The sequence below is a fragment of the Bidens hawaiensis genome, unplaced genomic scaffold, assembly GCF_021521415.1.
Source record: "Bidens hawaiensis isolate Kalapana, Puna unplaced genomic scaffold, B.hawaiensis_p1.1 tig00029652_1, whole genome shotgun sequence".
NCBI classification, from domain to species: domain Eukaryota; kingdom Viridiplantae; phylum Streptophyta; class Magnoliopsida; order Asterales; family Asteraceae; genus Bidens; species Bidens hawaiensis.
In genome coordinates this window covers 1-25,152 of record NW_027494918.1, presented here as the reverse complement: position 1 = coordinate 25,152, position 25,152 = coordinate 1, and the positions used below count along the sequence as shown (strand labels likewise).

Here is a 25,152-nt window from a genome sequence, read left to right as displayed (position 1 = left end):
TATGTATTGACGATTTCGAGATCTTGTGATGTGATTTCATGGATTGATTTCATGAAATATAAGTATTTTTGTACATAATGTACGTTAAACAATTATTGTATTATATGTGTGAACCCTCGGGTGGGCAAAAGTGAAATTGCACTAATTTTGACGTTATTTTACTAATCTCGTGAAAATAACGTTAAAAGTGACGGACGGTTAATCAGGCATCATGTAGTGGCGTTGATAGCCGAAAGACAAGGGTACATGCACCGATCAGCCGGTGTCCCGATGATTGAGTGCTATGTGCCTTATGTCCAAGGCTTGATGCAAAACTACTATCGAGCCGGGGGTCTCACCGGAAGCAGCCTCTCTATCCTTATGGGGTAGAGGTAAGGCTGTCTACATCTTACCCTCCTCAGACCCTACTATAGCTTTGCTATTGGTGGGATATACTGAGTACGATGATGATGATGATGATCTTTTAATAATAATAATAACTAACTGTTTTATCAAGTAAATCCAAAAAAGTTATTAAATTATGTTAGCAATAGAATTTTTATCTTTATACTTGTTTTTTGCTTTAGATTATTCATTAGAGTTTCGCCAAGGCCATTTACCTAGACACATTTAGTGTTGTTTTAATATTAATAAATATAGTGATTAGCTTTCAAACAAAACTGCCACTATAAATGTAATCATAATATTCAATCCTTGGATTTATAAAGTAAGTGAATGATATAGAGAAAATGTCACTCACCACTATTAAAACTTTCAGAAAGATTCACAAACAGAAAAAGCAACAATGATGTTAAATTGTTTGATAGTTATGTTTTGTTCCATCAAGATGACTGTGTAAAAGAGTCGAGAAGTAATTATTTATGATATGTACCAGCGGGGCGGTTTCGCCTTTTGGAAGAGCTAAAGCGAGCATTATCGGGCAAAAAAACAAAAGTCGTAGAAATGTGGCATTGTAAGCAACTACACGTTTAATGTTTCGCGACTTTATATAATAAAATATCATTGACAAGTAAAACATGAATTCATTTCCAGAAAAATAAAATATACACCAAAAAGGCAAAAACATAATAATACTATAACTCATGTTGATAAAATTTGAGGTACACAAACCGGGTATTTTGAAAAACCGGTTCTGGATATGGTCAAGAAAAGTCAAAACCTGGTCAGGTAGGAACCATTTCCGGATATAGTCGGGTATCTAATTAGGTTTGACCGGGTTTCATTTTTGGGTTTAGGGTCGGGTTTTCACCGGGTAAAGGTAAAACCGGTTCTGACGGGTCCGGATCGAGTCCAGTTTCGAGTACAGGTCTGGGAAGAAACTCATTAACCCAATACCAGGTCGGGCACGGGTAGGAACCGGTTTAGGGTCGGGAACGAGGTATTTTGTGCACCTCTAGATAAAATAAAGTTTATGCCTATAAAATATACACCAAAAACATTATAAAACTATAGCTTATGTTGGTAAAATAAAGTTTATCCATGAATAATAATAATAATAATAATAATAATAATAATAATAATAATAATAATAATAATAATAATCACTTTCTGTCTATGCCTATGGTGGCAAAATCTGATTCTCACAAACTTGCATACAAGAATATATTTGTTCATAATATACCATTAAAAAAAACACTTTCCAAACAGCTATAGTCTAACTCCAGATATATAAAAGAAAATATAAAAATTAAACAACAATTTAACCAAAAATTGCACAAATGCTACCCGCTCGCGCGCAGTCTTCACAAGTCATGCGGGAAATTACTGATTTGGCCTTCCTCCAACATATCTTTGTTATTCAACTTGTAGCTTATACGAATGCGCATGACAAGTGATTTCTGGTGAAAACATTAATATAAAAATAATGTAAAATGGGAAAATATGGAAGCGTAAACTTCTTTGTACACACCCTCGTGATCCATTAAGAATGATTGATTGTTTATAGTTTTAGAAAAATGTGATGTTCGTGAGCTACTCACCGGCTAGCTAAAACATCGAACCGAGATAAGCTTGAATCCGAGCCAAATTAGAGCTCCATAAATAAATGAGTTTGAGCCCGGGCTTTAAATATGGAGCTCCACTAGGCTTGTGAACTTAACTGATTAAATGAGTTTTTTATTTATATAAATTATATTTACATAATAAATGCTATTATGTATTAAGATGATAAAAAATTACTAAATAGTATTATGTTATATATAAAAATAATTATGTGTATATAAGCAATCCGAGTCAAGCTCAGGCTAGCGTGGACTCGGCTCATTTATGCCCCAAGAAAAATGAACAATGCTGTCATATGGTCATTTATGGCACGTTTATTTAACATGGGTCGATTTGAGCTATGTTTCATAACCAATAGGTCCGGAAGTCACCTAAATAGCTTTATTTTAAGAGATTATATTATTATATTGGGGTGGGATCCGGTACAAATAAAATTAACATACTAAACATACAAATAACTAGAGTAATTATGTTATAAAAAAAATATAGTGCAATTACAATTACTCCAGTTCAAAAGTTATAGTGTAATAAACTAATAATAATTACTCTAGTGTTAACATAATTACTCTAGTTATTTGTACACTTCTCACGATAAAAGTCATTTGTATTTGATCCAAACCCTTATTATATTAATATCACAATTTTAGTAACCATATTTTAAACATTAATTATCTAAAATAACAAAAAGAAAAGACAAAAGTTTGGATGACGTTTTTCAACACATTATAAAGTGCATTTATCATATAATATGTATTGAATATATTCGGATGATAAAATGCATTTTTTAATAAGAAAAAGAAGTAAATACCTTGCCATGTTGATTGTTGGTAACGCGTAACTTTTGTGTTATTGACCCGTTACCACTTCCAGGAAGAGTATTACTGCTAGCAGGCTCTAAATGCAACTGAAGGAACTGTGAAATGAGAATACGGAAGCTTTTAAAATAAATTCTTTTTTACTTTGCGAAAAAACTAAAAATATCTGGAAACTCAGATAAAATTTAGATATAAGATTTAGTTAAACTAATATGTAGCTTTTCTCCTTACCTTCGGCACGGCGGCTTGGAAGATGAAATCTGTATAGATGTCAGAGGACTTATTTGTAAATTTTGCCTCAATTTCAGTTATTTGTGGGCTTCCAGGTTGCTTAGAGAAATTGAAAACCAGGCTCAACGAACAGCTCTCAAATGCAGTTATAGGTGAATAAGTAGGACCATTGTCTTCTGTTAACAAAATCAACGGTTAAAAATATCAAAATGATATAAGAATAATTGGAGTTAAATATTAACTAACCAAAAAATATCACAATACTTACTAGGAACTGTAGGGTTAGGACCGAATCCATCTAACAGATCAATAATAGACGATGCAGGCACACTTTGTGCTTGGGTCACCGTAGATAATGAAAGACTATCTAAAGCATTAAGTGAGGTCTTACTATTACTGTTATTATTATCTGGACCTAGCGATAATATATCAGTTGTAGATGACCCGTTTTGAGCCGGAGATGGCCCGGTTGACAATAAATCGAGCAGAGCATCAGTCCCACTTTTCTGTGGCTGAGTTGTACCTGAAATGAAGTAAACATAAAGAAGCATAAGTTAAAGTTATTATAATTCTAACAAGTAAGAAAAGTATACAAGTTTAGTATAATATGGTCAAAGAACATATTGTTACTGTGGTTAATACATAAATGACAAAACCTCCAAGTTCTTTTTATTCAAAAACTCCGATTATTGTTGACATAACATAATGTTTATAATTAGATATTACAACCTAATTATTTACTATATCGTTTTTTTTAACAAAAACTGTTCTCGTGGACCCAATCGTACCAATCAGTAACATAAATTACCCATTTTTACCCATATCATACTATTCAAAAGATGAGATTATTACTTAAAGAATATAATGTCTGTAATTATCTTTGAAACTTTAATTCATAAAAAGATCAAAAGTTTTGGACAAAAATGGTTCAGTCTGAACCTACTTGACTGGACAAGTTACGATGAGTAACATAAATTATCCCGTTTTGACACGACCCCTATCTATGCAAAAAATTAGATTACTAATATAAAGTTTCTGGAATCGTATTCTACACTTACTATTTTTCAAAAAATGTACCTTTTGGATAAAAACTGATTCATGGCAACTCAATCCAACCCATCCCATTCGACAAGTAACATAACTGACCTCATTTTGATTACTAAGTGTCAAATATTTGACACTTCATTTTTAAAACATTAGATTACTACTGTAACAATTTATTGTTTTGAAATCATATATCGTTTAGACTAAAACTGTTACATGTCAACACAACCTAGCAACCCGACCCAAACCATTTCAACCAGAAACATAATTCCATTTTAACCTGAACCCGATTAGACAGGTCACCAACACATTACCAATTCACTTTGCAACCAAACACTTTTTGAAAAAACGGCAACCGATATACAATATTTTCAGCAAAAAACCGAAAGTAGTTTCACAGGTACTGAATATAACCACCTGGCTGAGATGCGGATGACAAGATATCTCCACCAAGTAGGTCCTGAAGAAAATTAGGAGCCGAAGAGTTTTGTGGTGCGGGTTCATCAGCGCCTAAATCAAGCAAGTCTAGTAAAGGGGCATCAATGGTTTTGGGAACACCATTGGGAATCTGAAGTGGATTTCCCTGTGAGGTGGAAGTGTCAGCTGGTAGAGAACCAGCCCTCCTTCCACTGTAAGTGGCTTCATCAAGAACCGGCATCCTCTCAACCAATGCAGACCTTAAAATTCATTAAAAATTATATATACATTAGTTACAACTGTCTTTTTAACATTCTACGTTAACTAGCACCACATCAAGAAAAGAAACCAACTTGTTGAAAGTTAGTGATACGCCAACATTATGTCCAAAAAAATATTAAAAACGGTCAATATTACTGTAAGGATTGCCATAAATGTATTCTAAAACTTCTGGTATTTTATCGAACTTTTTGGAAGTTTATTTGGCCTTTTTTTTCTGGTAAAGAAATGGCTGTACTTATCTAAGTAACTGGACCAAAAAGATACTATATTATGCCCCAAAAGAACATCAAAGTTTAAATTTTTTTTACATAATGTATCCTTCTAAGTTAGCCACTTTCCATCCAAATCAAACAGATGTAACTTAGTCAAAGTTACAAACATGTCAACCGAAAAACTAAAACGTGGTCAACAACTCGAAGTTACTGAAATCCATTTTTCGAAAGTTTGGAAAAGTATTAATTTATTATCAAGAAATTTGAAATTTCAAATGGTTTTCTCTGGGCAAACAAAAAGTTGGTTACCTTTCAATGCAACTGGCCTACTAAAAATGACCAAAAGTGTATCAGCAGATGCTAAAAAGGCAATAATGACTAGAAGAAGATGAATCCATACCTTAGATTTTGATGTTTTGCAATTATGGAATCAAACTCGATTGATCTCTGCTGCAGTTCAAGCAGAAGGCTTCCTTTAGATTGATTGACAATCTCTTTTATTCTCCTAAAAATAACAAACTATGGCATCAGCAATCAACATGCAAATATTACAGCAATGGAACAAGTGGTTCAACATGCAAAATAGAAATGGCAGCTGGTAAGATGGTCGCGTGGTCAAAACGGGTGAAACATGTCCTTTCTTTATGGGTCAAAACAAGCCAAGTCGGTTTGGGTTTGACCGACAAAGAGCTATATGCCCATTTCTTATAAATAACTAACACATTAATTATGTCACAGAAACAATATCATTATAATTCAGAACTTTGAACAAAAGGATTTAGGAGATTGTATGCATTAAAAATAGACTTTTAAGTACTTATAACCCATATGAAATAACAAAATCCAAATTAAACCATTCATAAGTAAATTTTTCTCAAACTCTACTAATAGAAACTAGGGGTTATAATAAACCTAGGCCTGTAAACGAACCGAACGAAAACGAACAAGGGCATGTTCGTGTCGTTCGTTTCACTTTACACAAACACTTAATCAAACACATATTTTGTGTTCGTGTCCGTTTATTTAAAAAATTTAACATGTTCGTGTTCGTTTATGTTCGTTTGTTTAAATTATAAACGAACATAAATGAACATAACTGAACAAAAATAAACAAACATAATATGAACAAATGTAAATTAACACAAACAAACATAAACGAACATAAATAAACACTTAAATGAACACAAATGGACAAATATAAAACCATTAAGTGGATGACTTTTCAAGATAACATTTAATTATTTTCTATTAAAATGTAAACAAACATATACGAACGTTCACGAACATAAATGAACGAACAAAACATGTGTTCATGTTCATTCGTTTAATTAAACGAACACAATTTTTTTGTTCATTTCGTTCGCTTATTTAAACTTCTCGTCGAACGGTTCACGAACAGTTCACTGAACGTTCAGTTCATTTACAGGCCTAAATAAACCTACAATTCTGGGCCCAAACCATAAGTAGCAGAAACCTATGTTTTAGAAATTAAGCTTAACTTACTGTGAACAAGAAGGAAAGCGTGAAGACAGTTTTAGCAAAGCAGTTAAACACATTGCCCTGGTGGTAAGATCGGATGTATGGCGTTTAATAGCAGCCTCTATAATATCAACTGCATCATTTTCTGTTACCTGTGCAAACATATGATGATAACAATAACAGATTAGATATTACCTCAAATTATTAAATAGATTAACCCATGTAGATGCAAACTTACAGTTATAGGTTCCTCCAAATCAAGCATTCCTACATTGTTTACCAACAAGTCACCATATTCTCCAATGCACCATACTGCAACCCTAACAACTGCTTCCTGTTTCGAAAGCACGCACATAATATACATTAATACCCTTGTCACATTTTAATCAAATCACATATTAATTAATTACTCAACATAAAAAATAATAACTGGCTTGTGAAAAAAAAAACATTTTTAAAACAATCTCATTGAGACCTTTAAATTGAGTTCAACTTTGAATATGACATCTAAGTAAGGTTAATAAACACAACTAGTATTACTTCATATATAAAATAAAACCATCTAGCTCACGCTATTTTTTATAAATAGAATAAACAAGGTCATTAAGAGGGAGTTCATGGTACCTGGTCACCTGATGTTTGGATGGCTCTGTAGAGTGACCTAACTATATATCCATGAAGATTAGTTGCATTGGTTATCACAACAATTAGACCATGCCATACTTCATCCTTCGCATAATTTCCAGCCTGTTAAGTATTAACACAAACGTTTAGTATTATATTAAGCGAATGAACAAATAATTCTCATCCAAATTATTTGAGTTGATTATAAAACAAATATAATATTGTTGCAATAATGATCTAAATCTTTCAATACAACAAGTTAAGGTTCTTCTATGCACAAAAAAAAACCTTGGCGACTTTCAGAAAGACAAGAAAAATATCATAAGAAGCTAAGCCTTTAGCCAGAAAAGAACATCAGTTACCTTAGTTAAACTTATCACAAGCATTTTACAAATCATATGTTCAAAATCAAGTAGGAACAAAGAAAATTATCATTTGGGAAACCTGCTACAAAAATGCATACCTCACAAAGAACCTTAAGCATCTGATCAATGTACCAAATTTTCTCTGGGGAAAGCCTACAAACACCGAATAATATTTAGCAACTATAAAACCAACAAGAGAATTGAAGGTTACCAAAAATGAAACACTTCACTTACTTTTCCACAATGGAGCAAATTTTGGCAGTAAGATCTCCCTTGAAATCCTGATCACTTACTTCCAGATAATCAACTAATTCCTTTGTCAAAGGTTTTACATTGGTCTCGTTGACCAGAAGATACACAAGTTCAAGAGCTCTTTTACGAATTGAAGCATCTGAATCCTGAATTGAAAAACAAACACCTCTAAGAATTGACAAAAGTAACTAAAAGATTTATTTTTAAGTGTCCAAGAGGTCTGTATATATGTACTTTTTATTTATAGATAATAAGATTACCTTAACACATTCTAATATTGTTGCGCGATGTCTTTGCACGGCTTGACCATCTACTGATATTGCTTTCATCAGCATGTTTAATGCAACATATCTGCCATGTAACACTCAGAAGTTCACAATACCGAACCAACAATCAGCAGTAAGGAATTCCCAACAAGCCTATAACTTATGTAAATCATTTATTAAAACAAGATTTGATTTTGATATTTCAGCCTTAAAATGTCCATAGTTATTCATATTTGCATGCGACTCAAAACAAAAAAAAAGTAAACTATGTGCATTAAACACATGTAATCAAAAATGACATGGTACTATATTTCATCCATAAGTACTATATACTTCATTTGAAATTCAATACAACAGGGGAGACATTTCACCTGATATTGTTGTCACGGTTTGACAAAAACCGCCCCAGAATATTGATTGCAAGAACACGCAAACCACCACTATCTTCAATACTCATAATAGTTTCTACACACTCATAAAGGATGGCATTTCCTGCATTCTTGTTTGACTCTGTTTTTGTTGCCACCTGGACAGTGAGTTCAAGCAACAGAAGTCTAGTAAGAAATTACGCTCTCTATTATTAGATATCATGAAAACTTACTAAGATGTCACATAAAATATGGAAGCTAACCTGTGCAAGAATATCATTCATGAGATCACTAGCATCAGCATCTCCATGACCCAGAATACGTAAAATACGCAATAATCTTATTTGCAAAAAAGGGTCGGCAATTCCAGAAATGTCATATTCAGGAGCATATGGACTGTTCACTGCATCCTTCAAAACTTTAACCAATCCCTCTGTGCATTTCTACATATAAGAAGAATTTATGAAACTTTTAATGACATTAAAACCGCACAGCAATTCATTCTCATCCAAAAATTTACATGTATTTAACATTCAAAGGGAAGTACAAAATAAAAAGACGGAAAAAGTGATTTTATGAGCGTGACTACAAGTTTTTTTAATTATCAACTATAAGAGCAATCCGATAGAAGACATTTTTACTTAAAAATGGCCGTCAAATCTTGGTTGGTCTTCTTATATCTCTAGAATTCTTAGAATACTTACTATCATTACCTATGCTTCTAGATGAACTATCAGTTAATGAACTTGCTAGTATTTTTTTTGCTGATTTGACTTTCTTGTTCCAAGATAGCCTTCTCACATACTGTCATATACTAATATAATATCTTAACAATCTATATATCATGGTTTTTCTGCCATGTTTTTACAAAATGCTAGCATGATGACAATATTGTGTCATTGCAGGTAGACTCATTTAGTAAGCCAAAGGTTCCAAGCGTTTCTTTCTTTTCATTAACAATGTTCCTAGCCTGATATCAGACTTGCAGCTAAAGAACTTACATCATACATTTAGTCAAACTATTAAACAGAAAAGGTCGATATACCTTCCTGAAATATTCAAGGGCCTCTTCACTAACTGTACACAACTCCGCACAAAGCTGGATGGCAGTTAAAAGAACCCCATGATGTTTTTCTTTGAGTAAGGAAGCAACAGGATTTACAAAATTCTCTGCAAGATCGGGAACTTTCTTTATAATCCTTATAGAGCATAATGCTGCCTGTACATTGTAAGAACATAGGTAAGTACCTTTTTAATATTATATTTTTTTTAAAACTGGCACCAATTCATATATTTTGAAACAAACATGAAGAGATCCAATTGCAACACTCGAGTCCAAGCATTCTAGATTTCAAGGTACACAGATTGTAAATGAAAACAAGAAGGTACACAGACTGTAATTGAAAACAAGAAAACAAAGAATGGTCATACATATGACTTATCCAAACAAGTAGATGTGGCAAGAGAGTCGGGTTGAGTAACAGGTCAAACCTGTTCGGGTTGACACCGGGCAACTTTTAGCATGGGTTGAAACAGGGCGGTCAGGTTTCATTGACCCACACACACATTTTGTCCAATTTCTTTTATGATTAGTGTGTTACTAGTGATCACGAAACAATACTGGCACAAATCTAGATCTGTAAATAAAAATGTTTTAGGAGGTTGTATGCATTAAAGATAAACTTTCAACCATCTTATGTGTTTTAGCTAATATCTTGTATGGCCAGTTGAGATCAAGAGCAAGACAAACTGATCCATTCATAAGTGAATTGAGTCAGTATTGTCACATCAACAAACAAGACAGAAATATTAAAATCCAAGTCGATGAGGATCACAAGCATTTCACAATGAAGAATAACCTCATTATCAAATATAATCATATTTGAGGCACGCAAATACACAAAAAGGGCATAAGATTCACAGCTGAACAATAGTAGCATGTTTTGCAGCAGATGGTATGTCACAAACTAGCAAAGCACAATGTGGCACGCACAACAAACTAGAACTTATATGAATGAATAATATCATTCAACGCATTTCTTATCATCAGGTTGTTCTATCTTTTTTATTTCCTACAAAAGGTGAGCTCCACAGCAATGTTAGTAGCTTGTGATGTGAAGTATGCCTTAATTGATATGTTCTAACTTACAGCCATGCACATCTTTACAAAGGCAGCCACACAGAACAGTGCTATTGAGACTCTCACTAGCTTACAACAAAATATTGAAATGAATTAAGAAGGGATACTCCCGCTGATAGGGTTTGATAGATTAAGATTGTGGCTAATTGAGATTAGAGAATGGAATGAGGCAAACAAGAGACCGAACGATTGTATTACGAAACGTAAAGAAAGATTACAATAGGTTCCCGGGCCTAGCCCTCTCTCACCGCATACGCAGGAGCCATGGCAATGCCATCTTAAACATAAAGCATACTCTCCTCTCCCTATTAGCTATCAATACCTATTTATAGAAATATAAGTTGCACTTAACCCCTCCCAAAATAGACAAATGATATTTACACAATACTAGATCATGAATCCTATCACCCGCTCAGCAAGATAATATTTTGTTATTACCCCTCAATCTAAGAAGTTGTTAAAAAGGTAAGTGCATACTGCTGAAAACATTCAAACATAACAGTATTACAGCAAACACGAACACACAATACACCTGAACAACTTTTATGTATAATCATATTTAGAGCCATTTGTGCAGTTAAGAGTGAAATTTTCATTAACTTACTTTCTTCCGAACATTTGGATCTCGAAATTGCAGTAGCCTCTCGACTTCAGGTGCAAGATCACGAGCCATTTCGGCAGAAGATATATTGCCCAATGCACACAGAGCCAGTCCCACAATATACTGGTTGGTATGGTTAAGATCTCTGCAAAATGACAACAGAGGCTTTATTTTATCACTAGAAAGCAAGAATTTATGTTGCCAGAATATAATAGCATGTCAAACAGGTTCAGGGTTAACAGTATGTTTATAGTAGGGACTGAAGGGGGTCAGGTCGGATTGGGTTCATCTTTAAAACATTTTTCGACCATGTTTTTAAATTAATTAATGTGCTAAGTATGATTACAAAAGCTATGTTACTACAAATCTAACTAAAAAATAAAGCAGTTTAGGAGGTTGTAGGGACTAGAAATGCACTTTGAACGACTCCCAACCCGTTTTCCTTTTAGCTATTTTTTTATTTGACCCATCAGGACCATAACCCATCTTTACCCATTCATATTTAAATCTAACTGCCATTTCTAATAAGTGGAAAGGTAGGTGCATACTGCTTTAATGAATTGGTAACTAGCATCAGAACTTCTTGTCTTTCATCAAGAAGCAACATAAGTCCAAGATATCCGATTCTCTTCTCTGGAAAACCAGGGGCTGCAATTAACTTGAGGCATTCCATTTGTCCAAAATGTGTGGGATATCCTAACATGTGAATAAACATGAGCTTTGCCAAATTACGGTGTCTATAATCATTGTCATTATCACTAACTGCTGCACGAATAGAAGCACACTCTTTTCTAACAACAGCACGCTCCTCTGCTGCAGTTTTACAGGCACGTATTGCCCGAATCATGTCCCTGCAAAAATAATAAATAAATCATCATTGTCACGCAAGCTAAGAATTGTCATGTAAACGAGACCATCACTTGCAATACCATTCAACACATGTGAGCCAGGTAAGGAAACACTACAGAAATGGGTTTAATAACAGGGTGAAGTGGGAATGGGCATATATTTATACACACGACCCTTTACGTAGTGCGTATGGAGGATTCCCACTTTTAATAACCAATCAAACCGACAATTCAAAGTCCTACCCTCAAGGCCTCAAACACAATACCCCTTTTATTAGGGTAAGTCTCATCATGATACCTTATTCTAGACAGGAAAAACAAACATACTTACAGGTGAAACAAAAACTAAGAAGCAAAAGCAAATACAAACAGGGCACACGTATAAAAAAATGTGGAGCCTTTCAGGTACAAACACTAACATTCAAAAAAGGCATGGTGATGAAACCCAAAAATAAATGTCGGTTATGACTCTTGAATTCATTAACAAGATTAACATAATTATGTTCCTTACTCATTTTCACAGCTTTCTAAATTGGCTGTCTCGTAGTTGCACCATTTTACAACAATGAGTCGGCTATAATGATAAACGTAAGGATCTTCACAAGTAAGCAAGAGTTCACACACAACTAGGAGTGTAGAATAGACCCATGAAAACAAGGCCATAAAATTCCATTAGTTTTACTTATCACAGACCTTTTGATTAACTTTTAAGATTAAATCGGTCAAAATTCAGTGTTTGGACGACCTAAAAACTAGTTGTAAAACCACAGCTACCATGCCTTTCATGACACGAATAGATCCCATTCTTTGGCATCCAAATATCCTCGCATACAGTCATCAAAATGCACGGACTGAGGTTCATATCTCAGCAAGATCCTACTTGTTGTACAAAGAAGAATTAGCTATAGCCCTAAAGGTGCCAAATTTGCTATATATCTACATGTTGCTACTATCTTAGTATCTTATAACTCATAATCTACCATGGGAGTGATGTGAAGCTAGGTTTGTGATCCACCATGCTACTCCGATCACTCGATCAGTAAACATTGCACACTAGCATTCAATTTCAACAAAAATTGAGATCACAATCATCAACCTAATTATGTTAAACTGGATCGAACATAAACAGCTCACCCTAGGCGCGTCTCGGACAAAAAAGGATTCATATTCTTATAGTTCATAGTTCAATATAGTGTTGAACACAATCAACTCATGTATCAGACCAGTTCATTCGCACGATATTTCAATTGAATAAGCAGATTGTACCTAAACCTATACTTCGATCAGCGTACATCACATGCTAGCATTCAATTTCAATAAAACTCAAGATCACAGTCATCCTAATTAGATCAAATTGAACTGCTGAGCTCATGTATCATACCTAATTCAATTCAATAAGCAGATTAAACATAACTATATACACCGCACACTATCATTCAAACTCAGCAACAATCAATCTCACAATCACCATCCTAGCTAGGTCAAACTGAATCAAACAGCTCACCTCAGCCGCGTCTCAAAGGAAAACGAATTCATAATTCGAAAACCTAACTAGTTCAAATTGAGCAATCGAGATCACGGTTATCATCCTAATTAGGTCAAATTGAACTCATGTATCAGACCTAAATCAATTCCATATGCAGATTAACCTAACTAACTATATACATATCATACTAGCATTCAATTTCAACAAAATTCAATATCATCATAATCATCCTAATTAGGTCAAAGTGAATCAAAATGAACAGCTCACCTGAGACGCGTCTCGGACGAAAACGGATTCATGATTTGAATGAAAACCTAATTAGAGCTCAGCTCGATCAGATCCAGAATACAGCAGAACGAGTGGAAGTTAATATTAATATTAATATTATTATTATAGAAGCTATAAATCCGATCGAGATCTGTGGAGATCAAGTAGATTAAGATCTGGTAACCGAATGATATTTGATATCGTTGTGGTGATTTGAATATGAAGATGAATTTGATTGATATTATAGAATGGTGGTGAATCTAGAAGAATAATTGTAGATGTAGCATAATTTGATAGAGTAGAAGAAACAAGTGAGAAAGTGTTTTGTGTTTGCAAGCCTTTCAATATTATTATTTTCAATTTTTTAAGTAATATAAAAGTAATAATTTTTAGCGTCTAGATTGCTAAAATAAACTGGTGGTAGCGTATTAACTGTGGTAGTGGGTGATGGTGGGTGTGATGAATGGTGATAGTGGTAGTGGTGGGTAGCGGACGGTGGGTGGTGGTAAAAGACGGTGGACGCTGGTGGTAGACGGTGGTGGTGGCGAACGGTGGGTGGTGGGGGTAGACGAACGGTGGGTGGTGGTGTGGTGGTGGACCGTCCGTGTTGGTTGGGTGTGGTGTTTTAACCCTGTAAGCTTTTATAAACAAATGACACAAAGGACAAAAACGACAAGCACTCCACAACTCGGAGCCGTGCCACCAAACATAACAAATAGAACTATTACATAAACTTAAAGCTACACCAATTTGACCACTCTATCGATTTTCTTTTGGCTCTACGGAAACTTAGGGACTAAATGGTGCCAATTATCTCCTCTGTCTTCACATATTTGCCCAAAGTAATTTATCGTTTCTCGCTTTCCGTTTTCTTCAAAACACTACGATCACAATTTCCATGAAAACACCTCTTTATCCTGGTCTCCTACCCCCACCGAACATAAAAATACAATCGATTGATTCTAACTTCAAGTCACACAAAGCATAACTTCGGTTTTGAACAATATAGTTAGTGTTACTAGTTAATTATGTTCGACACAGTATTGTAAATCGCTAGTCAGGCAGTGGGGTAATGATTAGGGATAATCGAAATTAATCAAATTGAAATTTATATGTAAATTTTCAAAATTACACACACACACACACACATATATATATATATATATTTATATTCCAAATTCGTTATGTAAAATTTTCAATTTTGACCGATTTTAAACAAATGAGGATTAATCGAACACAAATTGATAAGTTAAAAATTAGTGATTAATCGACGTTTACCCGAGATTTTTAAAGTAGTAGACAAGTCGTTTAAGAGAAAGGGTCAAATAAGAAGTTTGCTTTTCCTAAGAAGGTTAGGAAGGAGAGTATTTTAGTCTACTACCTTAATATTGAAACTCACTTAATTTAATTTCAAAACCCACTTAATTAAAACCCACTAAAATTTTCACTCATCTCCTACAACCACCGCCACCCACCGCCACCCACCGCCGGAAAAGTCTTTGGAAATTTCGCCGGAAAATAAAACACTATGAAAACCACAATGAAAAAGACACAATGTCAAAAACACAATGGAAAAAACACTATAAAAATAAAAACACAATGACAAAAACACAATGAAATAACACAATGCAAAAAACACTATGAAAAAATAAAACACAATTATGATAAAACACACCTTATAAAAACCCACCAATTTTTATTTTATTTTTATAAAGCAATATGGTACTCATATAAAAGATAAAAAAACACTCGTTTTTATGGTGAAATTGTTTTGAAAAATAAATGTCGTATAAAAAAGGTTATGGACGTTTTAAAATGATAGGGGAATTTGGCATGTGCCTTGCATGTGGAGAGAGAAAGTCAACAAATGTGTTATCCCTATTATGCCCTTACGCTTCATGATCTCTCTAATATAATCTCAACCATTCAATTCTTAAATGAATGGACAAGATTATTCCTATCCTTTTTACGAAAACTAACCTTCTTCTTATTGTAACTCAACCTAGTGGTTTAATTCAACTTTAAGAAAGCCAACAAATCATGAAAGTTAGTTTTATCATTGTTTATGCTAATAAAATAATAAACTGAAAGCAATAATAATCGTCCACCTCCACCAGCAGCCTCACGTTAGCCTTCAATAATAATATTTACTTACTTCACTCTCACTCACCAAAGTCATCATCACTCATCACAATCATCATTCTCGTAACCCTAACGTCAGTGATCAAATGTGATAATAATAATAATAATATTATACTGGAGGATGGTTACACCGTAACGACGTTAATTGACGGCGACAAGCTTTCAGTTACCGTTAACCCGTACGCCGTCGTTTCGCTGTACGGCTCATCGTCTGATGATCTCGTTATACTTGACTCCGTTAAGAGTACGTTTTACACGGTCACGGTTTCCGGTTCTCAAGGTATATTATTATTATTATTATTAAGTAATAGGAGTATTGTTTAAGCTTCAATTTTACGATTTATTTTATGTTGTTGGATTATAAATGTGTTTTGAGAATTATTATTATTATTATTAAGTGATAATGATAGGAGTATTTTTTAAGCTCCAATTTTACGATTTATTGTATGTTGTTGGATTATATACGTGTTTTGAGAATTATTATTATTGTTATTATTATTATTATTATTATTATTAAGTATTAGGAGTATTGCTATTGCTTCAATTTTACGATTTATTGTATGAAATTGAGGATATACGCACTCCACATGTTCGATCAAATGACAACATTACTATGTCGAGGGTTAAACACGTCGTGTAAATGAGCCGAGACGAGCTCACTCTTTAGAAAAAGAGCTTGAAACGAGCCGAGCTTGAGAGTCGAGTTCGAGTCTAGTCAAGCTAGGGCTCGGCTCGTTTACAGCCCAAATTACTAACAGCCCGTTTACATGGCTTTAAGTGTTCATTTACACGGATATAACGGGATGTGACCGCGCTTAGTAAACAACCTTGTTTTTAGGCTCGAGTTCGTTTAAGTTCGGTTTGATTCGAGTAGCTCGCGAGCAACTTGGCTCGTTTACGCTCGTAGATATACATATAACGTAAACGAGCTGAGCCACGCAACTATTCTCGAGTTCAGCTCATTTTTACTTTTGAGAGCCTGGCTCGCATACTTATTGATTAAGATATACTTTTTAAATTATTTTTATATATTTTGAGAAAATGTGAGTCTAAGCTCCGCTCGAGCTTGTGAAGTACCTTAAATGAGTCAAAGCTCGGCTATGCAGTGTGAAACTAATACGTAGAAATCCAAAATAGGTAAAACTTAAAAATCGTGAGGCTTGTGAAGGCTCAGCGAGCCTAAACTAGCTTCCCATACAAGACTCGAGCTTGGGTTTGATACTAGAGGAGCTTTATTTGAGGCTCTAGCTCGAAAAAACTTGGCTCATTTCGAGCTTTATATTGATCTGATCAAGAGTGGCTCGCAAGTGGCTCAGCTCGCTTGTACCATTATGAGTTATGACAGAACCATATGATAAATGCCAGAATAAAAGGTAATCCAAGCAAATCAACTTAAAAAAGAAATCAAAGAAGAAAACTTCAAGTGTGTGGTGGATTTTAATGAGTTTTTTATACAAATTTGTTTCTTTCTTTGTACTTCTTTCATGTGTGTTGCACATAGATTTGTAATATGGTTATTATTGTTTGTAGTAAGTGATGTCAAGAAGCTTTCTGGTAATGACAAGGGCAATGCTGGGTACAAGGACGGTGATCTGGGGTCTGCCGAGTTTAACAAACCGAAAAGTTTTGCGGTTGATAAGAAAAACAATATTTACATTGCTGACAAGAGCAATCACGTCATTAGGAAAATAAGCAAATCAGGTATATTGATATCTTTCTATTCATGCATAATCTTTTAACTTTGTATGCATCAATGTTTTTTTAATTAATGAAACAATAGGCGTGACCACAATTGCTGGAGGCAACCTAAGAAAAACAGGCAAAGCAGACGGACCTGCACAAAACGCTTCATTTTCTGATGATTTTGAGCTCGCTTTTGATTCCCAAAGATGTGCATTATTGATATCTGATCATGGTAATAGATTGATCCGCCAGCTTGATCTGAAGGCTGAGGATTTAAGATAATATTTATTATATACAATTTATGATAAAAAGTAACCAAATAATATACATTTTGTTATATATAAATGTTATATTAAAAATATATAAAGTAAATTAAATGTAATAAATTAATTTATAAATAATAAACGAGTCGTGCTCGAGCTTGAAAAAGGACTCATGAGCCGTGCTCGAGCTTTAGAAAAAATAGCTTGAAACGAACCAAGATCGAACCTAGTCGAGCCGAGCTTGAACTTTTACAAGTTATCAAGATTCTTTCTTTCACTTAAGAATATAACATAAGTTTTGAATCTCACATTTTCAGTACTGGGATCAACCGTAGCTTGGGGTATCGGTGTGGTAGTTACGTGTTTAATCGGCTTTATTGTCGGGTTCGCAGTTCGTCCATATGTTCTCCCTTATGTAAGTTTCTCCAAAAATCTCACCACTGCACTTTATCAACCAACCCAACCCGTTTCAAACGACACAAAACGCTACATCATCGAACCCACTGACCCACCCATTTTGCAATCTGTATATGAACAATAAATCTCTACACAATTTATTTATCTAACCAAACTCTGTAGACAGGAAGGTCAACATCCGGTCAACGTGACATGGAAGCATTTCCTAACCAATCTGGGGAAACAAGCAGTGACGTTTTACTTCGTCTCCAGAAACGCAACTGCTAGCCGTAACAACCTCTACCATATTGTTAAAAGCTTTCTTGTATTATCTTTCTCTCAACTCCCTCTACTTTTCGGTGTTAACATAATTAGTCCCTCAACTATTCCTGAAAAGCCCGTGTCTTTATTAGATTTAGATTGTGCCGATGTAGTTATCAACGAGACAACTCAAACCCGTGATTTAGTTGATGAATTGAAGGATTTGATGACTTTAGATGGTACTCAAAACCCTAAATTGTGTTTAAATTTAAATCAAGAAAATGATGGTTATATAGTTGAAGAAGTTAAGGAAGCTGGTGTTGAAAATGGTGGGAAGATAGATAAGCATATATATGCTAACCTTGTGGGTTTTGTTGAAGGTAGTAAAAGAAATTAATCACTTGGATCATGGGATAAGTTTGTTAATGATTTGATGGTGTTTGAATCTTTTTTTTTTTTTTTTTTAATTTCGGTTTGTTTAATGGGAGATTATGTTAATGTGATGAAGAACCTAATGTAAGACTTTGTAAATAGTGTTACTTATGTTTGTTCCTTAATGCATGCATGAGTCGTTTTATTGTTAAGAGTGTAAATGAGATGTGCGTAGTGTGATTAAGTTTCACGGATTTGGGCTAAACAAACTAAGTTGGCGGTTAATAACATATTATGAGTTGTGGCCTTTGTCTCCTGTGTTTGATTGTTTTAGCGGTGCTCTCTCCTTCACGTTAACGCCTGTAAAGATTGACTGACGAACCCCATTATAGATGCTCTAAGAGTAAATGTTATCAAATGATATGCTTATATATTTGTGTACATGTTTTGTGGCTTGATATCCAAAACCTTTGGGGTAATTTAGATTAACCAAATAAACTATATAGCAGCCCCATCTGGTCTGAACCGGTGCAGTATCACACGAAACAAAATCCCCTCAGTTTCGTTGCAGGGCAATGGATGGAACTAGTGGCGGAGATGAGTTCGCAGTTCAATGGTTATTATCGATAAAAACAGCTTTCTGAGACAAATTTGAAGGCCAAATCAGAACCTGCGATCGACCTTCTAACATTCTTGTTCTTCAAGAAGGTTTAAAACAAAACCGAAAAACTGAAAAGACCAAACCAAAAAAAAAAGAATCGACACAAAAATCAACGGCGTGGTTTCCGGAAGGTTCGGATTTGGTTTTGCATTAACTAAAACCGAAGAAGCCGAATTTATAGATTTTAATTTTTTAGTTTAAGTAATTTATTAGAATTTCATAAACATGTAACTTGAATATTTTAGTCTAACTTTATAATAATCAATTAGTTATTATTTAACAAAATGATTTAGGTCCATATTCATTATTCTGAGCCATTTTTTTACCGCTTAAAATGGTCAAGCTCAAATGGCAAAACCAAAAAAATCGAAACCAAATGGTTTTCTAAAATTATAAACCGAAGTTTAAGTTTTTGGCCTACCTAAAACTAAGGGTGCAAATGAGTCGAGTTGCTCGAACTCGGATCAATAAAAAAAACTTGAAACGACCCGATACTTTTTCGAGCTCAAGTCGTCCACGAGCCTATAAAACTTATTTAGTTATAATCGAGCCTTGTGTATTTCTACCTTTTACATATTTTGGACTTCTATGTATTAATTCACAATACACACCCGAGCTTTGGTTCATTCTTTTAAGATACTAAACGAGTTCGAGCTAAGATGAGGCTCATTTTAGTTTTGTTCTTCAAAATATTCGAAAACAACTAAAAATGTATATAACTTGTTAATATTTAATAAATGAGCCAAACCCGAGCTTCAAAAACAATTAACTAGTCAAGCTTAAGTAAAATAGTTTAAAAATGAACCGAGCTCAAACTTCTCGTAAGTTAAAATGAGCCAAGGTTGGGCCTTTTTACACCCCTACCCAAACGAACCAAATTCGTACTTACGTACACACCCACCATTAGAGGTGCACAAATTGGTTAACCGGTTAACCTATAACCGGTTTTTTTGCTAACCGGTTTTTTTTAGGGCAATAACCGGTTTTACCGGTTTTTCGGTTAGGGTAGTAACCGGTTTTGACCGACTGGAGAAGCGGTTTTGACCGGTTAGGCCGGACCGGTTAACCGGTTAATAACCGGTTTTTATAAAATAATACTTAAAAAAATCGGTTAACCGGTTCGGTTAACCGGTTAATAACCGGTTTTGAAATCAAATATACAAACCGGTTACTAACCGACGGTTAGGATCGGTTAGTAACCGGTTAAGACTGGACCGGTTACTAACCAGTTACAAAATCAGTTAGAAACCGGTTAACCAGTTATGATGTGCACCTCTACCCACCGTGTTAAATATTAACCTTAAACACACACGAAAAGAAAAACCCTCAACTCCAATTTCACAATACGGAGCAATGGATGAAACTAACGGCGGATAAACCCAAGCTTAAAAGAACAATTCATGAGTTGAGCTTTAACTTAAGTAAAATAGTTTAAAATAAGTCGATCTCAAGCTCAAGCTATCGTAAGTTAAAACAAGCGAAGGTTGATCTCTTTTACACCTAGGGGTGTGCAAGAACCGAAAAAACCACTCCGAAACCGAAACAACCAAACCGAAAAAAACCGAACCAAAACAAAAACGACGGTTTGGTTTTTTGTTTTTATAAAAACCAAACGAACGGTTCGGTTTTGGTTTTTCATGTAATAAAAACCGAACTGAATTCCTAAATTTTAACTTTTTAATTTTTTTAAGTAATTTATAAGAATTTAATAAATATGTAACTCATATATTTTTGGTCAAATATATAATAGCTTATTAGTTAACAATGAACACAATTATATATACTTAAATTAATTATTTTTTGTCAATTTTTTTTTCGGCCTCAAATTATCAAGCTCAAATGACAAAAACCGAAACCGAGCCGAAAGCAAAATGAAAACCGAAAAACCAAAACCAACGGTTTCAAAACAATCTAAAAACCGAAGTTTTGGTTTTTAGTTTGGAATAGCCTAAAACCGCACCACACACACCCCTACTTGAACCGAACCGAACCGAACCGTACACACCCACCGTGTTAAATAAAGCCCTCAATTCCCAATTTCACCATTCAGAATCAATGTACGGAACCAACTGCGGAGAAACCCGAGCCTAAAAAAGTAATTCACCAGTCAAGCTCTAGCTCGAGCTTAAGTAAAATAGTTCAAAACAAATCGAGCTCGAGCTCGAGCTCAAGCTCAAGCTCCCGTACATTAAAACAAGCTAAGGTCAATATCTTTCCGAACCGAACCGAACCGAACCGTACATTAAAACAAGCTAAGGCCAATATCGAACCGAACCGAACCGAACCGAACCGTACACACCCACTGTGTTAAATAAAGCCCTCTTTTTCCAATTACACATTTCACATAATCAATGGATGGAAGCAGCGGCGGAGACGAGTTTGCAGTGGGCTGCTTATTATCAATCAAAACAACATTCGGAGACGAATTCGAAGGCCAAATCATAACCTTTGATCGCCCATCTAACATTCTTGTTCTTCAAGAGGGTTTGAAATCAAACCCACAGTCTCGCCGTAACATTAGGCTGCTCAAAGCTAATTATATCAAAGAGTTTTCGTTTCTGGGTCAGGCTGAAGACCCGCTTGATCTCAACAAGTGTTATCTCGATCTCAATTCGCTTCAGAGTAAAGAAGATGCTGCAGTTAGGTTAGTTTTGATATGGGATTTTGGTGTGCACATAAGGTGTTTGTTAAAATGATTCAATGGATTTAGTTTTTTTTAAGCTATGATTTGGGTATAAAATGCTTAGCTTTGATTTGGGTTTTTGGAATGCACACCAGGTGTTTGATAAAATACTTCAATGAATTTAGAACTTTTTTTTCAATAGAAAGCTATGATTTTATGAAATGTTTTAATGAATTTAGTTTTTATTTTATTTTAAGCTATTTAGTTATAGAAAGCTATGATTTGGGGTTTGGAATGCATACCTTTTTTTTAATTTTTTTTAATAGAAAGCTATGATTTTTGGTTGTGAATATGAATAAAGCAGGTAGGAAATGCTGTATTGAATTTTATTTATTTATTTATATAAAGCTATGATTTGGGTTTATGAATGCACACCAGGTGTTTGATAAAATGCATCATATCATCATCATCATCATCATCGTACTCAGTATATCCCACCAATAGCAAAGCTATGGTAGGGTCTGAGGAGGGTAAGATGTAGACAGCCTTACCTCTACCCCACAGGGATAGAGAGGCTGCTTCCGGTGAGACCCCCGGCTCGATAGTAGTTTTGCATCAAGCCTTGGGCATAAGGCACATAACACTCAACCATCCGGACACCGGCTGATTGGTGCATGTACTCTTGTCTTTCGGCTATCAGCGCCACCACATGATGCCTGATTAACCTTCCGTCACTTTTAACGTTATTTTCACAAGATTAGTAAAATAACGTCAAAATTAGTGCAATTTCACTTTTGTCCACCCGAGGGTTCAGTGGTTCACACATATATACATTATATGTGCGCACCGCAAGCAGGGCGCGTTTGATAAAATGCATCAATGAATTTTTTTTTGTTAATTTTATTTTGAGAAAGCTTTGATTTTTGGTTGTGAATAAATGAATAAAACATGTATGAAATGCTTTAATGAATTTAGTGTTTTTTTTTAACTTATTTATCTAAGAAAGCTATGATTTTTGGTTGTGAATTAAAGAATGCTACTTACATTACTTAACAACAAATTGAAACCAATAAAGCATGATTTGGTTGTTTTTTTAAATGAAAATGTAATAACTACTCTAATGATGTTTGTTGCAAATTCAGATTGGTGATGTGTTTGATTTAGGGATGTTCACGATTCGAGCCAGGGTGGGCTCGAGCTTGAAATTAAATGAGGCAACTAAGCGAGGCTCATGCTCGATTTTGAAGTTAAACGAGCCTAAGATCGAGCTAACGAGCCGATCCATGACCTAAGCCTAGCTTGGGACGAGTTTGGTTTGGTTACAAAAATGAGCCAACCCAGCTTAGGTTGCTTCAAATCAAGTTTTTTTTAGCTAGTTCTATTCGAGCGTGCCACGAGCTCAAGCTTCATGTCGCGAGCTTTTTGAACAGCGTGTTTTTGATTTAGATGTGAATAACCGAATGAAGCATGATTCTTACATTAATTAACATCAAGCTTAAATCAATATAGAATGTCTCACATTCTCACCTTGTCTTAAACTCTCGGGCCTTAACCTTAGTTTTAAATGCCTTAGTCTTAGTTTGGCCTTAGTTTGTGATACCGTATTCATGTCTATATGCGCTTTTATCGGTTACTACTAACTACTATAGTTTTCTCACCATTTTTTGTTATAGTATTTTGCTGCTATTATTTTAGTACTTTTTGTTGCGTTTCTGTTTTGATTTACCGTGCCACACTCTATGTTATCTGGAGCCGGGATCTCGGGGTACTGGGACAACTTCTCTATCATCTGTTTGTTTTAAATTACATATTGTTTCAACTTTGGCATGGGTGTTTTTATTGAAGAGAAAATGTAATAACTTTTCAAGTGTTTGTGTAAATGCTTAAATGTTTGATTGTGTTTTTGTAGACAAGCAGAGATTGATGTTGAAAGGATTGGGGTTGGTGTTACTGCTGAGGCTCAGAGCATCTTTGATGCTTTGTCGAAAACGTATGCGTCTGTTTCCTTTTCTATCTTTTTGATTCCTTAATTTCATATGTATTATCAACGAGTTCATTTTATAAAACATAAAAAACAAAAAAGTGGAAACCAGTAGCCTAGATATTATCTAGGCAGGTCAACATTTGGCGCCTACGTGCTGCCAAGTAGTCCAATCATAGTTGGTTTAGACCTAAACCTTATTCTCATTTATAGTGCCTTGTGCGCACGTGTGTATAGTAATAATAATAGTAAAAGAATAAGAATTCTATGCTCTTATACATGGTTTAAAAAACTTGATGATGTTTTATACTCCATTTGATGAGCAATATATCAAGTGAGAAACTGAATTGTAATTTGTAAGACTTGATCAAATTGATGAGGCTTGGTTTTTAAGATGGTTTGGACCGTTTCGGTTTGATTTTGTTCTAACCAAAACCGATTGGTTTCATCTTTATTGGTCTAAGTAAAACAGACCCAACTGAACCAACACCCCTAGTTGTAGTTCAGTAAATAGAAAATATACCAATGCGCCGTTATCCGTGTGGACTATTAACTTATTAAGAACATGTTAATAACTAGTTTTGGTATTTTAAAGAATTCCATAGACGCTTATGTAACATCAAAACAAAAAGATCAGTCTTCAATATTTTCAAAGTAATTCTCAATACCTGAATTTTAGCGTTCTTACTCCTTAGTCCTTACCTGTATTTTAAGGATGAAGCGCCTTTGTGGTTCATACAATGAGCCCATTCATGATTTTCTCTTTTTATGTGACTTCTTTAAGTATCAAAATCCGAGTTAAATCTTAAAAGTACTTTTCATAACTGTAAGATATATGTACATTATGGATTTTTCAATTACTTTATATATAATATTTTGCCCTTTCTTTATTCAGCCTACCTGTTAGATGGGACAAGACTGCGATAGTGGTGATGAATGAGGTTCGTGTTAGCAGTCCGTATCTTGCTGAATCTGTTACTGGAGGAACTCCTGCTGCCAATGAGCGTGTCAGGAAAGTGGTAAGATATAACCTTTGACCTGTTTACTTATGAAATGGGCTTGGTTTGTGTTT

At 34.6% G+C, this 25,152-nt stretch overlaps 2 protein-coding genes and 1 long non-coding RNA gene across 4 annotated transcripts; 2 read left to right on the top strand and 1 right to left on the bottom strand.

Moving 5' to 3' along the window:
* Positions 1-1,529: 1,529 nt before the first annotated feature.
* Positions 1,530-13,984, bottom strand: LOC143579286 (AP-1 complex subunit gamma-2-like). Of its 2 annotated transcripts, none has more exons than XM_077062633.1 (18): positions 13,699-13,984; positions 11,646-11,948; positions 11,101-11,242; positions 9,402-9,575; positions 8,620-8,799; positions 8,360-8,514; positions 7,983-8,073; positions 7,705-7,868; positions 7,569-7,623; positions 7,106-7,228; positions 6,720-6,815; positions 6,506-6,633; positions 5,403-5,507; positions 4,509-4,768; positions 3,316-3,570; positions 3,048-3,220; positions 2,810-2,914; positions 1,530-1,838 (listed from the first exon to the last, which is right to left on the bottom strand). In XM_077062633.1, exons 1-18 carry the CDS (start codon positions 13,728-13,730, stop codon positions 1,743-1,745), a joined length of 2,637 nt encoding a protein of 878 aa, XP_076918748.1. In that variant the 5' UTR covers positions 13,731-13,984; the 3' UTR covers positions 1,530-1,742. The 2 variants fall into 2 exon arrangements, with proteins under 2 accessions (XP_076918748.1, XP_076918747.1); XM_077062632.1 differs by having other exon boundaries at positions 3,048-3,223; positions 13,699-13,982.
* Positions 13,985-15,888: 1,904 nt separating this feature from the next.
* Positions 15,889-17,797, top strand: LOC143579296 (uncharacterized). The gene is made up of 3 exons (XR_013143434.1): positions 15,889-16,120; positions 17,371-17,541; positions 17,621-17,797. It is a non-coding gene; the product is annotated as an uncharacterized LOC143579296 (long non-coding RNA).
* Positions 17,798-21,795: 3,998 nt separating this feature from the next.
* Positions 21,796-25,146, top strand: LOC143579295 (uncharacterized). Its single transcript, XM_077062645.1, has 3 exons — positions 21,796-22,120; positions 24,009-24,089; positions 24,976-25,146. The coding sequence occupies exons 1-3, from the start codon at positions 21,828-21,830 to the stop codon at positions 25,115-25,117; spliced, it is 516 nt and encodes a 171-aa protein (XP_076918760.1). The 5' UTR covers positions 21,796-21,827; the 3' UTR covers positions 25,118-25,146.
* Positions 25,147-25,152: the final 6 nt, after the last annotated feature.

Excerpts from the sequence above, each read along its gene's own strand:
- LOC143579295 (XM_077062645.1), top strand. The coding sequence starts at position 21,828 with ATGGATGGAAGCAGCGGCGGAGACGAGTTTGCAGTGGGCTGCTTATTA. Across the intron at positions 22,121-24,008 it reads AAAGAAGATGCTGCAGTTAG|ACAAGCAGAGATTGATGTTG; the intron begins GTTAGTTTTGAT and ends GTGTTTTTGTAG. Across the intron at positions 24,090-24,975 it reads TTTGATGCTTTGTCGAAAAC|CCTACCTGTTAGATGGGACA; the intron begins GTATGCGTCTGT and ends TTCTTTATTCAG.
- LOC143579286 (XM_077062632.1), bottom strand. The coding sequence starts at position 13,730 with ATGAATCCGTTTTCGTCCGAGACGCGTCTCAG. Across the intron at positions 8,800-9,401 it reads CCCTTGAATATTTCAGGAAG|AAATGCACAGAGGGATTGGT; the intron begins GTATATCGACCT and ends TCTTATATGTAG. Across the intron at positions 6,634-6,719 it reads ATTTGGAGGAACCTATAACT|GTAACAGAAAATGATGCAGT; the intron begins GTAAGTTTGCAT and ends ATGTTTGCACAG.